The 13,347-nt window shown below is 40.9% G+C and overlaps 1 protein-coding gene across 4 annotated transcripts in view; it reads left to right on the plus strand.

Moving 5' to 3' along the window:
- pcxb (pyruvate carboxylase b) overlaps positions 1–13,347 on the plus strand; it is a 263,642-nt gene that overhangs the window by 14,816 nt on the left and 235,479 nt on the right. For all 4 annotated transcript variants that reach the window (XM_010753969.3, XM_010753977.3, XM_019255626.2 and 1 more), the window contains 5 exons: positions 424–589; positions 1,095–1,240; positions 4,766–4,883; positions 6,238–6,305; positions 8,357–8,440. In XM_010753969.3, the coding sequence (XP_010752271.2) occupies positions 424–589; positions 1,095–1,240; positions 4,766–4,883; positions 6,238–6,305; positions 8,357–8,440 (582 nt within the window). The remainder of the gene's footprint in view (positions 1–423; positions 590–1,094; positions 1,241–4,765; positions 4,884–6,237; positions 6,306–8,356; positions 8,441–13,347) is intronic.

The raw sequence follows: 13,347 nt of genomic DNA on the forward strand, positions 1-13,347 counted from the left end.
AGTCTCCTACTGGTGTCCATTGAGTAGATGATGATTAAAGCGATTGCACGAAGACAGACTTAGAATAAAATATGCCATTAGCTTACAGTCCCTTTGCCATAAGTGTTATATCTTTTTCACTCACCAGCCGAGTGTGTGTGTCTGAAGTATGCAGGTTAGGGTGTGTGTGTGTTAACCAGGGCACAGCAGTGACTCCTATTTAACAGAACTCCTGTTGCTTAGCTGGGCTGCGTTTCACTGGCAAATATTTGAGCCCAAACTGAAAATTAAATGTGAAATTTAAAAAATCATTTAGACTAGTGCTTCCTTTAATAGTGGACATGTTTCAATTTTAAAGCCTAAGCCAACAGGCACACAGCACAGGAATGTAATGAATAACCTTGTTTTGTTTTTTTTTCTCCATCTATTACTCTCACTTCTCAGGACAACAACGTGGATGCTATCCACCCTGGCTACGGTTTCCTCTCTGAGCGGTCAGACTTTGCCCAGGCCTGCGCAGACGCAGGGGTGATGTTTATAGGACCGTCCCCAGAAACGGTGCGCAAGATGGGAGACAAGGTTGAAGCTCGTTCTCTGGCCATCTCTGCAGGTATGTTAGGTTGTTGGTGTCTATCTGATGCCAGTAGTAGTGTTAGTGTTGTTTCTCAAGATTTAAACCCTGGATGCTTGTGACATGACGATGACTCACTCCCCCTTCCTCCCTCCACCTTTCACCCTGATATTGCTCTGCTAGCATTTGCTTTGGCTTTTACTCCCCAAGCATTAATTTTGTCTTTACTGTGGGGGGTGAACATTTTTAGACCATCTTTTCCAGCCTTTAACTTGTTCCATCTGTCACTGCAAGAAACTGTGAAAAATGAAGCTCTGTTTATGTGGATTTAACAGCCGTCCTCCTATTTTGCACCATAAAGCAGTTCCTTTCAGCTGTAAAACAAAATTTGACCTTGTGGGACTCAAATGCTATATGAAGTTAATAGAGCCTGGCAGCCTTCAATGATTTTTTTTTTTGCTATAAAATAGAGCATTTTGAATCTTTTAAAGTGAAACATTTATCACTAATGTATCCTATTACTCAACTCACCCTACTGTCTTAGGTGTACCTGTGGTCCCGGGAACAGATGCCCCCATTGCCAGCCTGCAGGAGGCGCAGGTGTTCGCCCAAACATACGGCTTCCCCATCATCTTCAAAGCGGCCTACGGAGGAGGTGGTCGTGGCATGAGGGTGGTCAGAGAGTACGAGGTGAGCCCGTCAGCCACTGCTTCCTTCTGAAAGAGCTGTAATTTAATAGTTTGCTCGAACAACATAAATCTTGTCCAGGAAGGAGACAACAAGCCTAACTTGATGGCCTGCTGGCCTCGTTTCGGTTTTCATATTCATTAATTTTCTGTTTGTGTTGAATCAAGGTGAAATCTCTTGGAAATTACAACCTGGTCATTTATCTCTTTGGCCGCCAATCACCCTGTGTTTTTTGGAGAATTTGTGCTCGGAAACTGACTCTGTCACCTAGAGTGATTTCTACATGTCAGAGGCTTGAAAATAATAATAGTCTTTTCAATATTGTAGCTGTCCAGGCCCCACTTTTCAAATGCCCATCTCAAGATGGAAGACGATCATAAAACCAATGTAATGCATCTTGCATGTGTGCCTCCAAAATATATGGAGGAGATGGAATGGAGCTCAATAATGCAAAAATAAATGCACTCCTCAAAGTCCAGAAAACTAAAAACAGACTGTAAGACGCTGCCGTATACATAATGTACACCATTTCTATATAGTACCAAGTGTGGCCACAGTCTGCATTTCCAATTCTTTAATTTGTCTATGTTGAATATGCTGTATGTTAATATATAATGGTACTGCTTCAGCTACAGACAATTAAATAAACCCTGAGTCTTAAAATGTATTCACAAGGCTTTTCGGCATGGAAAGCCACAGCTGCTCACTCACTGTAAGTGGTGTTTTGGGAGATGCTTGTGAAAAAATTCAGATAAGTAGTGCAGTGTTTTAACCTCAAAGAAAAACTCTGTTAACCTCAGCTGATTGTTATTGGAAAATAAAACCAGCAGCGTTTTGCGGTTACCCAGGTCTTAAATATATGAGGAGGATCTTAATGTTTTTTAGTGGATGAATTTATCCAGAATATGCGACTCAAACAGGGAAAATGAACTCCTTTAGGCCCCCAAGACACCATGAGGTTGTCACCCCTCTTTATTTCAGTGGAGGCCTAGTGGCAGATCTGCCTCAAGGCTGTAACAGGCACTGGACAGAGAGGAGGGTGTGTGTGGTTGCCGTCCATGTCAACTTCCCCACCACCACCCCCTCGTCTGCCTCTCAAGTTCAAGCATGTCAAACTTTTCTCAGCAGGCAGCTGGTTGTTGTCCATTCAGATAGAAGAGGGCAGAGATCAATGGTGAATCAGAGCTGCACAAAGCAGTGCCACCGCCTCGTCCTTCATGGCTGGTAGCTGTTACTGTTCTTTATTTCTTTTTGCTTTGCCTTTTTATTTTTATTAAAGACCCAAAGGCCTTTTAAATATGTGCAAAGTTAGGTTCTTTAGTTATCAATTCCTCTTTTCTATTATTGTTTGGGAGCTTTCACCAGCTATGACATTCATTAAACCCTTGACCCAGAGAAACTCAAATTACATTTGACGATGACTATGTTCAATATCATCCACAGCGGCTCTATACCCTTACTCCCTGATCTACACAAGGAATGGCATAGTCTTGTGTTGTGCCGCAGTAATTGTGCCTCATAAGTCAGCAATCCATTGGAAAGTGTGACCTTTTCCGAGTTGTACCCCAGTCTAATTAATTAGTTGTTGACATTTCTAGTCATTCAGTCGAGTCACAGGGGCCGCAGCAGCTCCAGCCGATATGATGTGAGGAAATTGTAAAGAGGTTTCTCTGTACTGTTGGGAAGTGTAGGTTGACTTTTTATTTCATTAAGGCCAGCTCGTTGGGCATTTGTATGCTGAATTAACAGAGAGCCCCTAACTATTCTCCAGATATTGAAGGATGAGATGTGTATGTTTACTGATAAGCAAGGCAGAACTAAAGTGCCAGATTTTTGCTCCGAGTCTGCCGTGATGTGTTTTCTCAAAGAGTGAAAGAAAAGGAGAGCAGCATGTATCAAAGCTCCAGTGGCTGAAGCTGACAGACGGACTGAACTGATGTGGAAGAAGTACTAATTGAATTTGAATAACTTTGAGTCTTTTCTTTCGTTTACAAAAATAGAGGTTCATCATTGATTTGACAACATTGCTAGGTGTGAAATTACTTTTCCCAACACAAAATAACTTGGTGCAAGTTGTGGATATTATTTAACAGCTTGTTTATACAAATGGCTCCTTATTTTTGGGGAGATTTATTTCAGTATTTTTTCTGACTATAAACTGACAAAATGCTGACAAATTGTCAAAGGTAAGTGGATTTGTAATGACTCTTTGATTAATCTGTCTCAATTAATCATTTTGTCTATATAAAGAGCAAATTCTAAGTTTGAGAAGTTGGAGACAACAAACATTTAACATTTTAGCTTGGCAAATGAAACAAATGATCAATTAATCAAATTAGTTTATTTCGAGCGGCGTGCTTAAGACTGACGTTGCAGAGTCATAACCTTGGTATGACACCTGACTTGAACATGAAGGATGTCATTGTTATTTGGTCAGTTATGTCATTTGTTATGACACATTAGAAAATGGTAATAACATTTAATGACATCTTTTGTGACCGGTCCAAATTGTACCGCTTTAGTTAAGTTGAAAATAAATATGCAGCCAAAACCAACCACATGGCAGTTAAATATAAGTTTGATCATTTGGCCTGCTATAGCATGTTTGTGATTATAATATTGTCATAACAGACATTATTAACATGTTTGTGATTATAATATTGTCATAACAGACATTATTAAACAATGTCAACTGGTAATCTTCATATACATGAAGTCATGTCAAGGTTATCACAGTGTCATGTTGACCTTACGCAGATCCCTTAAAATAAACTTGTTTTACAGTGTCATAGTTTTAGATTTATTGTTTCAGTTCCATTCTATCTTTAGTCCTCTAAAATATGCCACTAAACTTTGTCAAGAACTTAAGCAACTCTATACTGTATGTAAGATGTACTACAGTATATAATGTTTTAGGTTTTCACAAACTTGTTCGGTCATAAATCCTGACAGTGGGAGAAAGAAACAGAGCAATAAAGATAGCATGGTTGAAAGGTTTATGTTTTCCGAGAAGCTGCATTGACAAAAACACAGGTCTCTTGCCGACGCTGTGGTTGTTTTGCGGCCAAGAGCATCTTTTTCTCAAGGCTGCGAGATGACTGCTGAGGAAGGGCTCGAGTATCCTCTTCCGAGGAACAGGGGAATAAGGGTATGACGGGTGACTCAGTCTTTCCCCAGCAGAGGTTTTTGGATGGGCCTGGCAGAACTTCACAGATGACAAACACAGATTGAGTCACAACCTTCAGTATGCTTGGTCACGACCTCCCACAGCCTGGTCCATGTTGGGAAGGGTATGGCTCCCTATGGGCATGTAAACATGAAAAAACATGAAGAGAATGGCACAACATCACATGTGAATGAGAGGGAAATTAAAGTTGCACTAAATTAAATTAGCTGACGTCATGCAGAAATATCGTCTGTGCTGCACCAAATTCAAGAAAGACACACATCCTTTTCCTCTGACACTATGGCTTCTTGAATAGCAGCCCTAACTCAGACACATATGGATTTTTCTTGTCTGTTTGTCAGGAACTTGAGGAGAATTACCAGCGGGCCTACTCTGAAGCCCTGACGGCTTTTGGGAACGGAGCCCTGTTTGTTGAGAAGTTTATTGAAAAACCGAGACACATTGAAGTACAGATCCTTGGTAAGTGCACTCTGCAACTTCCTTTGTGTTTGATCAGTCCACATAAACAAAAACCGGACACGCAGGTAAAGGCAAAGTTCATTAAGCAGCATAGAGGTGCATGAACTCAGTAGCAGTGCTGACGGAGGAGGCGAGACATATGAACAATGAGAGTGAAGAAGATTTATTGGCCAGCAGAGGATTCTCCAGCCATTATTTCTTATTATGGTGAATGTAACTCTACTACCACTCAATATTATAGAGCTGAAATTCAACACCGACACTTATAGGAAGTGTGTCTGCACTTTGGGCCTACACTGTACAGTGTGCGTGTCCACGTGTACATTACTGTAAGTGGTTTTGTGATCATCATACATCTGCCTCTGGTTTGGCACAGATTTGTACGTGTGTTTGTGTCTGTGCATTCAGCATTTACTGTGTGTGTGTGTGTGGTCACTGTGATTAATTACTGTCTTTAGGGCATGCAGGGATTTTGTGAATTTTCTGAATTACCTGTTAAAAGCCATGTCTTTGCCAGCCCTCTATTTTCCTGCCCTCCCTCTTTCCCTCCTTCACTTTTGATTAAATGTTTTCCATTTTCTCCCCTTTTGTCTTCTCCCTTTCTTTTCGTTCTCCTTTCTCTCTTCCCAGCCCCACATTGTCCGTCTCGTGCGTTTTCTCTCACCCTTCCTGTATTTTTGCTCCCTTTCAGGCCCTTAGACACAGCACAATAACTGAGATCTTGCAGGTCATACTGTGTAAGATGGGCCTAATAAATTCCTGGCCGCAATCTGTGTTCGCCTTTATCAATTCTGAGGCGTGTCAGATCGTGCGATTAATGTGAATTGTGGCACTGAAATATAAAGAGGAAAAAATAAATGATCCGAAAGCGGAGACATGTCATCAACTCAACATCATCCATCTCATATTTAAAAACCAGCACAAATGTCAGTGATATGTACAAGATAAAGGTCACATGGCCAACAGAGACAGCTGAGTTAATACTGGCTCGTGAGCTGTTGTGCAAACATGTTTACTGCCAGCTGACCACCACTGACTGTAGAAGATACAGAACATACATACAAGAGCTGTAACAGTTATCAATTAGCAGACAATTAACTAACAGCCAACACAATGTTGAACAGTATATTATGTGTCCTTTCATGCTGTATACAGACTGGTTGCTTTAGAGATGAGGGTTGTAGCAGGAGTCTCACATTGACAATTTAAGTTCTGACTCCCGAAACCAGAGTCTGACTAATATGGACTTACCTCAGTGAACTTCAGCTGCTCCTTTTTCCTTCATCCCCCTGATTATCTTATAATTTTCTTTCTTCTCCCTCACCTAATTCTCTTTGTCCCTTTCTCTCTCCAGGCGATAAATATGGTAATGTCATCCACCTCTACGAGAGAGACTGCTCCATTCAGCGGAGACACCAAAAGGTGAAGTCCTTGTTTTAAAATTCATCTACCCCAACTTAATGTTTGAATTTATTTAAGATTATCTTCATGGCATTTCTGTGGTATTACGTAGATTAGCATGAAGTGGATGGTGACGGTGACGGCGAGCGTGAAACAAAGGTCATAAACTGGAATCACGCCTGCAAGCGGTGCAGTCTGCCGAATCTAAAAGGCCATATTGTTTTATTTCCCTCTTCTTTAGGCAAACAGGCCAATTAAGCAACATATTAACAAATAAGGTGATTATAGCAATGATTGTTATAGCACTGGTGGCCCTGGGTGTCTTGAGCAGCAGGGGGTAAGAGGATTATATACCAATAAAAATTGGCCACTGCCAGTGCTGAGTGAATGGGAGTCTTGGCAACAACTGCAGCAGCTATAAAGTGTCCACCAAGTCAACTTGGATCAACGGAAATGGTTTCTTTGGATGTGATTCTCATTCATTAGTCAGGGCTATTTTTCCCCAGATTTCTTTGTCTGCTACTGAAAAGAAATGAAGTATTACCGCCTCACCTGATTGTCCAAAATAACAAAAAAAATGTGTGAATACCACATGAAAGAGAAAATGGAAACTGTTATCTAATCGTCAGTCAATATAACAATGCCTTTCATCAGAGGGCGCTGATTAACATGTGTAATATTTCATTACACACAGTCACCTCAAAGCAGTTTCAATCATGTGTTTCCATCACTTTCTTACTTTGCCTTTTAATCAAATTAAAGATGATAATCATATTAGTGGCTCTGTTCATGCCAGAGCCGCTGTTCTTTGATTCTGTGAGACTTAATCTGCTTTTGCCCTTAATCTAAGATCTTTTTGAATCTCAAACAAGAATAGTTGCTTGTTGAAATAGATTAGGGATAGTAGAGCGCCCATAGGATATTTTTAGCCTTTCTCCGACTTGGAAGTGCTATTCATACTTGGAGAGGGATGAGATTTGATTTAAAAAAAAAAAAAAAAAAAAAAAAAAAAAAATGTAATTGAGTTATGTTTTTTTTAATTTTTCAAAATCAGACATAGGGCACATTGTTTTGAATTGGATTGAGTTTTTTTCCTTTTGGATAGCGAACTCCACCCACCCAGCAGCCGTCGCAAGACCAAATGAAAGGCTAAATGTGACCACACATGATTCACTCCATCTGCTTTGGTGAAACTAAATTGACACACACTGCATGAAACTGATGGCTACTGTAGAAAAAAATTAAAACACATGATGGCGTTCACCAAATGGTAGTTGGAAAGTAACTCGGTACTTTTGCTATCTTAAGTTGTGAACTCAAAGAAAGTTTAGGGACTTGATGTCGTTATTAAATGTTATATATTAAGCTGAAATAATTGATACTTTCATATAAACAATGGATCAAATGAGGATGTTTCATTGGGTTTGTAGTGATGAAGCAATGATTCTGATTCAACAGTTCCCCTTAGCTGTAACAGGGCATTTTAGAGTCTTTCAGCTCGTTGTTTTGGCACTGCTGCTTCACTGTTTTGTTCGACTCTCACTGTTGGCATTAATACTGTTTTCTCCAAAAAACCCTCTGCTGTTGGATGGCAGCATGCAGTTAGTTTATCAGGCAGAGCATATGAACATAATGAATCATGTTTTGCAGTTTCAAGATTTTGTTTACGGTTACTAATTAGTAGGGAGCCCTCAAATAGTATGATTAATAGTGCCATTACATCAAAGTTACGCGGGGTAGCATATCATAGCTTTTGATGATCACTGTATCTTAAAATACTGAATTTTAAATGCAAAAATTTCCTTCAGTGATACATTAATAAAATAATTTGAGGTCTGGTGTGTCAGACTAAAAGCGAGAATGTGACATAATGTTTTGATTTAGCTGCTTGTTTTTACCCAGATGGTGCCATAAGTGTCAAAGTGAATTAATAGAGCTGTATAAGATGCAGGATTTGTGGGAGTAGATCATCGGAATATATACATTTTCATTGTTTGTTGTAATCCTGCGTTTCTGTTCTGACAATGTTGTGGCCATTGTGGCTTTGTCAATAACATCCTGTTGTTTTGAAGGTTGTGGAGATTGCTCCGGCTTTCCAGCTGGACCCTCATCTGAGAGACCGACTCCATGCTGATGCCGTCAACCTCGCCAAACAGGTACGTTTGTGTTTTGTGTTGTGTGTTGCAATCTGTACACATCAGCCACGCTCGAGATTTCATCTCCCCCAACCCTTTTTTTTTTTTTTTTTTTTTTTTTTGCATTTCCAAAGTCACACTGGGCATTTCCCAAAGGTTCAGATTAACTAGACCATTTTATCACATCAGGGAAAAAAGCTTCTGAATGAACAGAAAGGGGGGGTTGGGGAGTTTTATGACAAAAGCCCATTTAATCATTTTTTAATCACTGAATGTACAAATTGGTAGGTGCATTAAAATAATGCTGAATATTCATGTTCCGGTGGCCTGATATTAAGGCAGCTTACTCCCAAGGAAGCAGTTTTTCTTCTAAAATGTCAAGGCAGGTGTCGGCAGGTTGAATGTGCAACGTTTCACACTTTTGACCAGTTGTTAACAAAAGTTGGCAGACTTGAGGAGAAGTGGCTCACTGAAACTGAAAACCCCTTCCAGACGAAGACGCTCAGGCATTGAGTTTGTTTTTAGGAAGTCTGAGCATACTCCCAATGCTCTTCATTTTTCAGTCTGTAATTGGTCTACAAAACAACTGGATTCTTCCCAGGAATTTTAATGTGCTATATACTTGCGACTTGGATGAGGAGGACATTAGTGTGTTGGCCGAACTCCGAAAATGAAAATGCAGTTTGAAAATGGGTGGAAAAAGATGTCAGCAACGCAGGCAGTGTATGCACGTCTGGAAATGAATGTTTGAACAGTTTTTTTTTTTTTTTTGAACTGTTTTACGATAGTCACCATTTGGCCTGTTGATTAGATAGAAAAATGCATAAACAACCCCTGCAAACTGAAAGCTCGCCTTGTAATTTCAAATCACGTTATCACAGACGCCTGGCTTTAGTGTTGCCAAAAAGTTGGCTCAACTATGACAGCATCGCTTAAAAGTCAAGCCTCATCTCTCAGAGGAGATTTCAAGTAATGGCCTTTTCAGGTAATGGCCCTGTTGAGGAATGGATAGAAGTAAAGAGAGAAGAGTGGAAGAGAGGAGGATGGAGACAAGGATGGTGATTTGCTGAAAAAATGACCTTGAATGATACTGATAGTGAAATGGTTATACGAGAGAGGGAGAAACTTTATATGATACTCATGATGTGACCTTACTCCAGTAGTGATTTTCTTGTAGTTTCATCTGCAGTAATCAAATCACAACTTGTCTGCTTAAAGTGACGAACCATGTCCCCTTGTGTGTTTAACAGCATCAGTGGCGAGCTCTTGTCCATGACTGTTCTCTGCACATTATCATTTGAAACCAAAGAGTGATGTCGCTCCTTAAACGACAGTGTGTGGATGATAAGTACCAGCGAGAGTACAAGCGTGCATGCGGCCTCACGCGCACACACCCGTTTATGATTCCTGAGAGGACTTCGATTGACTCGGTGCAAGGACACGTTTGAGCTCCATCACGCAGGCAACACTGCGATGTGCTGTCTGTGTGGGAGAGCTCACTGCTGCTGTCGGCGTTGTTGCATGCAGCGGGAAGATTTTCTTGAATTTCAAGCCTGAGACAAAATGATTTTAGCGTTGAGCTCTATTTTCAGTTTCAGTGTTTAATTCACATGTACAAACCAGCCATAATCACCTTTGACCGTAACATATTTCACTCCCTGCTCATAAAAGCAATGTGTACAATGTAGAGACAGATAGAAGCTTGTTGTTTGCAAATATTAAAATATTTATTCCAACTTTTAATGCACACCTAAACAAAAATGCATCGCAAAAGGATGAATACGGGATAGTAAAATATTTTAAGCTTAGTATTTCTCAGTGATTCATGGGCCCTAAAATAAAAAAAACTAGAGGGAAATGAGTGGAGGTTACACAATGTTCCAGATCACTTGATAAAAATAGATAATCATGAATATGACTAGTAATTAGGAATAAAGTGATAGACATTAAGCATAACAGCAACGATAATTAGAACTAAAAATGTGTGGAAAGAACGTGGTGTGACTAGTTTGGAAAACATGATTTGCATTAAAGGAAAAGTTTGACATTTTGGGAGAGCAGCTACTCTGGAGTCTGTCTGAAGGTAAAAAAACCAGCACTTCTGCAATTCACTAATTATATTCACTATGTTCGTTTGAAGTGTACAAACGACAAGTTTATATAGATCAGAGATGCTAGATCAGAGATGAGATGTGAGTTTCAGGATTTACGAAATGACGCCTTGTTAAAAGTGTGCAATTAAATAGGAAAAGACAACAATGTATAGGATCAATCAAGTAGTCTCTCCTCGATGAGTACCTGCCCTGGATAAGTCCTCACAAGTATAGTAATACAGCTGTGTGGAAGAATTCACACACGGAGGAAGGATCAAACCTGCAGCGTTTGCAAATTATCAGCAGGGGTCTCACTTTCTCTCTGCCTCATCTTGCATTTCTCTTGTTCCAAACACTCCTCTCCTCCCTCCTTCCCTCCTTGTCGTTGCATTTCCCTGCTATGTGTTGTGATTACATTTCACATTGTGCCAGTCCCCACAGTGAAGGCTTCCACTTCAGAGCTGAGCCCGGCTCGCACCGCAGGTATTGAAACCTGCTCCCTAAGCAACACCGAGGCTGAACTTTGCTACTTTGCCGGGTATTATTAATGCGTGTGTGTTTGTCACAGCTTGTGTATGTGTGTAAGAGTGGGAGATGGTGCACGGCGACATTTATTTTTAATGTGTCCTGTGGTCCCCACAGAATAAAAAGTGATGGAGATGATGCGTTTGTGCGGCACGTGTGCACCGGTGTTAAGCTGCAGATTTTCTGCACACAAACACACGCATTAACGGGGAACACGCCATCGTCTCGAGTGGCCGTTTTTTCATAGTTTGCGATTCTTGTGGAGACATTCACACTTCAGCTCGCTCAGTGCTGCACTCAAAGCCAGGTGCTCAGACACCTTTAATGCGTCCGGCCCAATTTGCAGCGCAATTAGAGCCTTTTCATTTTAATCCGCAGCTCATTGGAATGTAATGGCACTGTGCTCTGTATGTTTAACTGCACACATAGTTTCTCCTGCTTCTGCCTGCACCCACACAGCAGACCACTCTATGAAAAGTCTCCCACTCTTGGTATACATGTAGAAGGATTTTCTGTATAAACAGAAACACTGGATGATATACTATTCCCACATTTGGTTCTGTATACTCACACCCTCATTTTTCACACACACACACACACACACCCCCTGCTATTTCTCGGCTCTTATCTGGTCTTAATGGCGGCTTCACAGTGCCGGCACTGTGTCCCCCTTCAGCTCGCCGTCTGCGCATATTGCCCATCTCCCATTATCGGCAGCCTCCATCTGAGTCTTTCAGAGGAATGGCGCAGTCTTTGAACTCACTGCAGGCCACGGCGTTTCCTGATAGAATGTCCTAGAGAACAAAGTTGCCTGGCAACACTGACGGCTGCAGGAAGTTCTCGGTAAAAAGGGTTTGAGCGCAGAGTGGATATCAAGCCCGAGCTCAGAAGAAAATCAGAGATATTGTCAAATGGCCCGCGTTGCTTTTATGTGTTATCTGCAACTCAAACAGCTGATTCTATGTACTTGTTTTGTAAATGCTCTCTCTCCCTCTTCAGCTCTCATATTGTCTGACTGCCGTGTCTTTGCTTTGTTGTCTTTGTGTTTTCAGCTGAAGGACTATAGCTTCAAACAACATGTGCAGTATCTCAGCCAGTCCTGATTAGTTTTTATTAATGATGCATCTCAATGCAGCAGTGTGAGATTTCCCTAATCACAGTGATTGGTCCACTGATTGGGCCCTTCATTGCTTGCTCATCCATCCATGTGCTACATGTGCTAATTTCTTTATTTTTTTATATTTGAGTAAGTGTTGCTATGCAGCAGTTGTTTTGGGGTATTTTTGCATCTGCAGTAGGTTGAGAAAGTTTGAATACACCAGTCTGGAGTAGATAGAGCTGCAGGTAGCAGCAGAGTCCTGTCTGCTTTGCTGAATATGTGCATTTAGACGTAAATACCCTTTTCTCAACCATCAACAAACTATATGTTCTGTCTTTGAGGATGTATATGCTGCACAGTCCTATGATGGACTATTACCACACAGACATAAAATAACACGCCTCAGACACTGCAGATTAAATTTGACTGCATTAAAGTTGCATTGACTGCCCCAAGATGGTTGTGTCAATAACGAGTGAAAAGTGGCCTATTTGTTGCTGACTGGCTACCCGGGCAGCTGCATAATTCATAAGGAAGGCGCTGTTATTTGACAACAGATTACTGTTTTCTTTGCAGGGCTGCTTTATAATCAGACACATTTAATGTCATTTCCTTAGGGGTGCATCTTGTGGAACTGCGTGAAAATGGTGCAGTGAGGTCAAAGGCTTCAGCTCCTCACGGTGTTTCCACAAGCTCTTGTGCGGTCTAGCCAGGCTTGCCTACGCTTGTTTGTTTTTAATGTTCTTTTCTGTCAACCTTGTAGATTGGATTTTATTTTCCCAGGTTGGTTTAGTCCTTTTCTCCACAAACCATCTCTGTTTCAGCACTAGTTGTCACATGGATAACCTCAAGCTGGCACATTGTTCTTCTGGGTTTGACTTCATAAATATAAGTGCAATGCAGCAGCAGGGACATTATAGAGTACCAGGAAGGTTAGGTGGAGGATGGATGGCTTCCTATATGTAGCCACCACACTACTATAAGCTCTAGTCAGTTGCATTTTCTTTTGTTTTTTCCTACTTTTGAACTTGCAGTTTTCTCAGTGTGCCTTTAACGCTCATTTTGTGTGCAGAAAATTGAAAGGACTACATTTTAATGGAAGAGTTGGATTACTCAGATAATTTGGTTTATTATTCACCCTTCTGCAGTAGTTAGACATACCAAATAATGGAGGCAGATTATGCAGAAGCCCTTTTTTGTGTAGATCAAAC

This window comes from Larimichthys crocea, chromosome III (genome assembly GCF_000972845.2).
Source record: "Larimichthys crocea isolate SSNF chromosome III, L_crocea_2.0, whole genome shotgun sequence".
NCBI classification, from domain to species: domain Eukaryota; kingdom Metazoa; phylum Chordata; class Actinopteri; family Sciaenidae; genus Larimichthys; species Larimichthys crocea.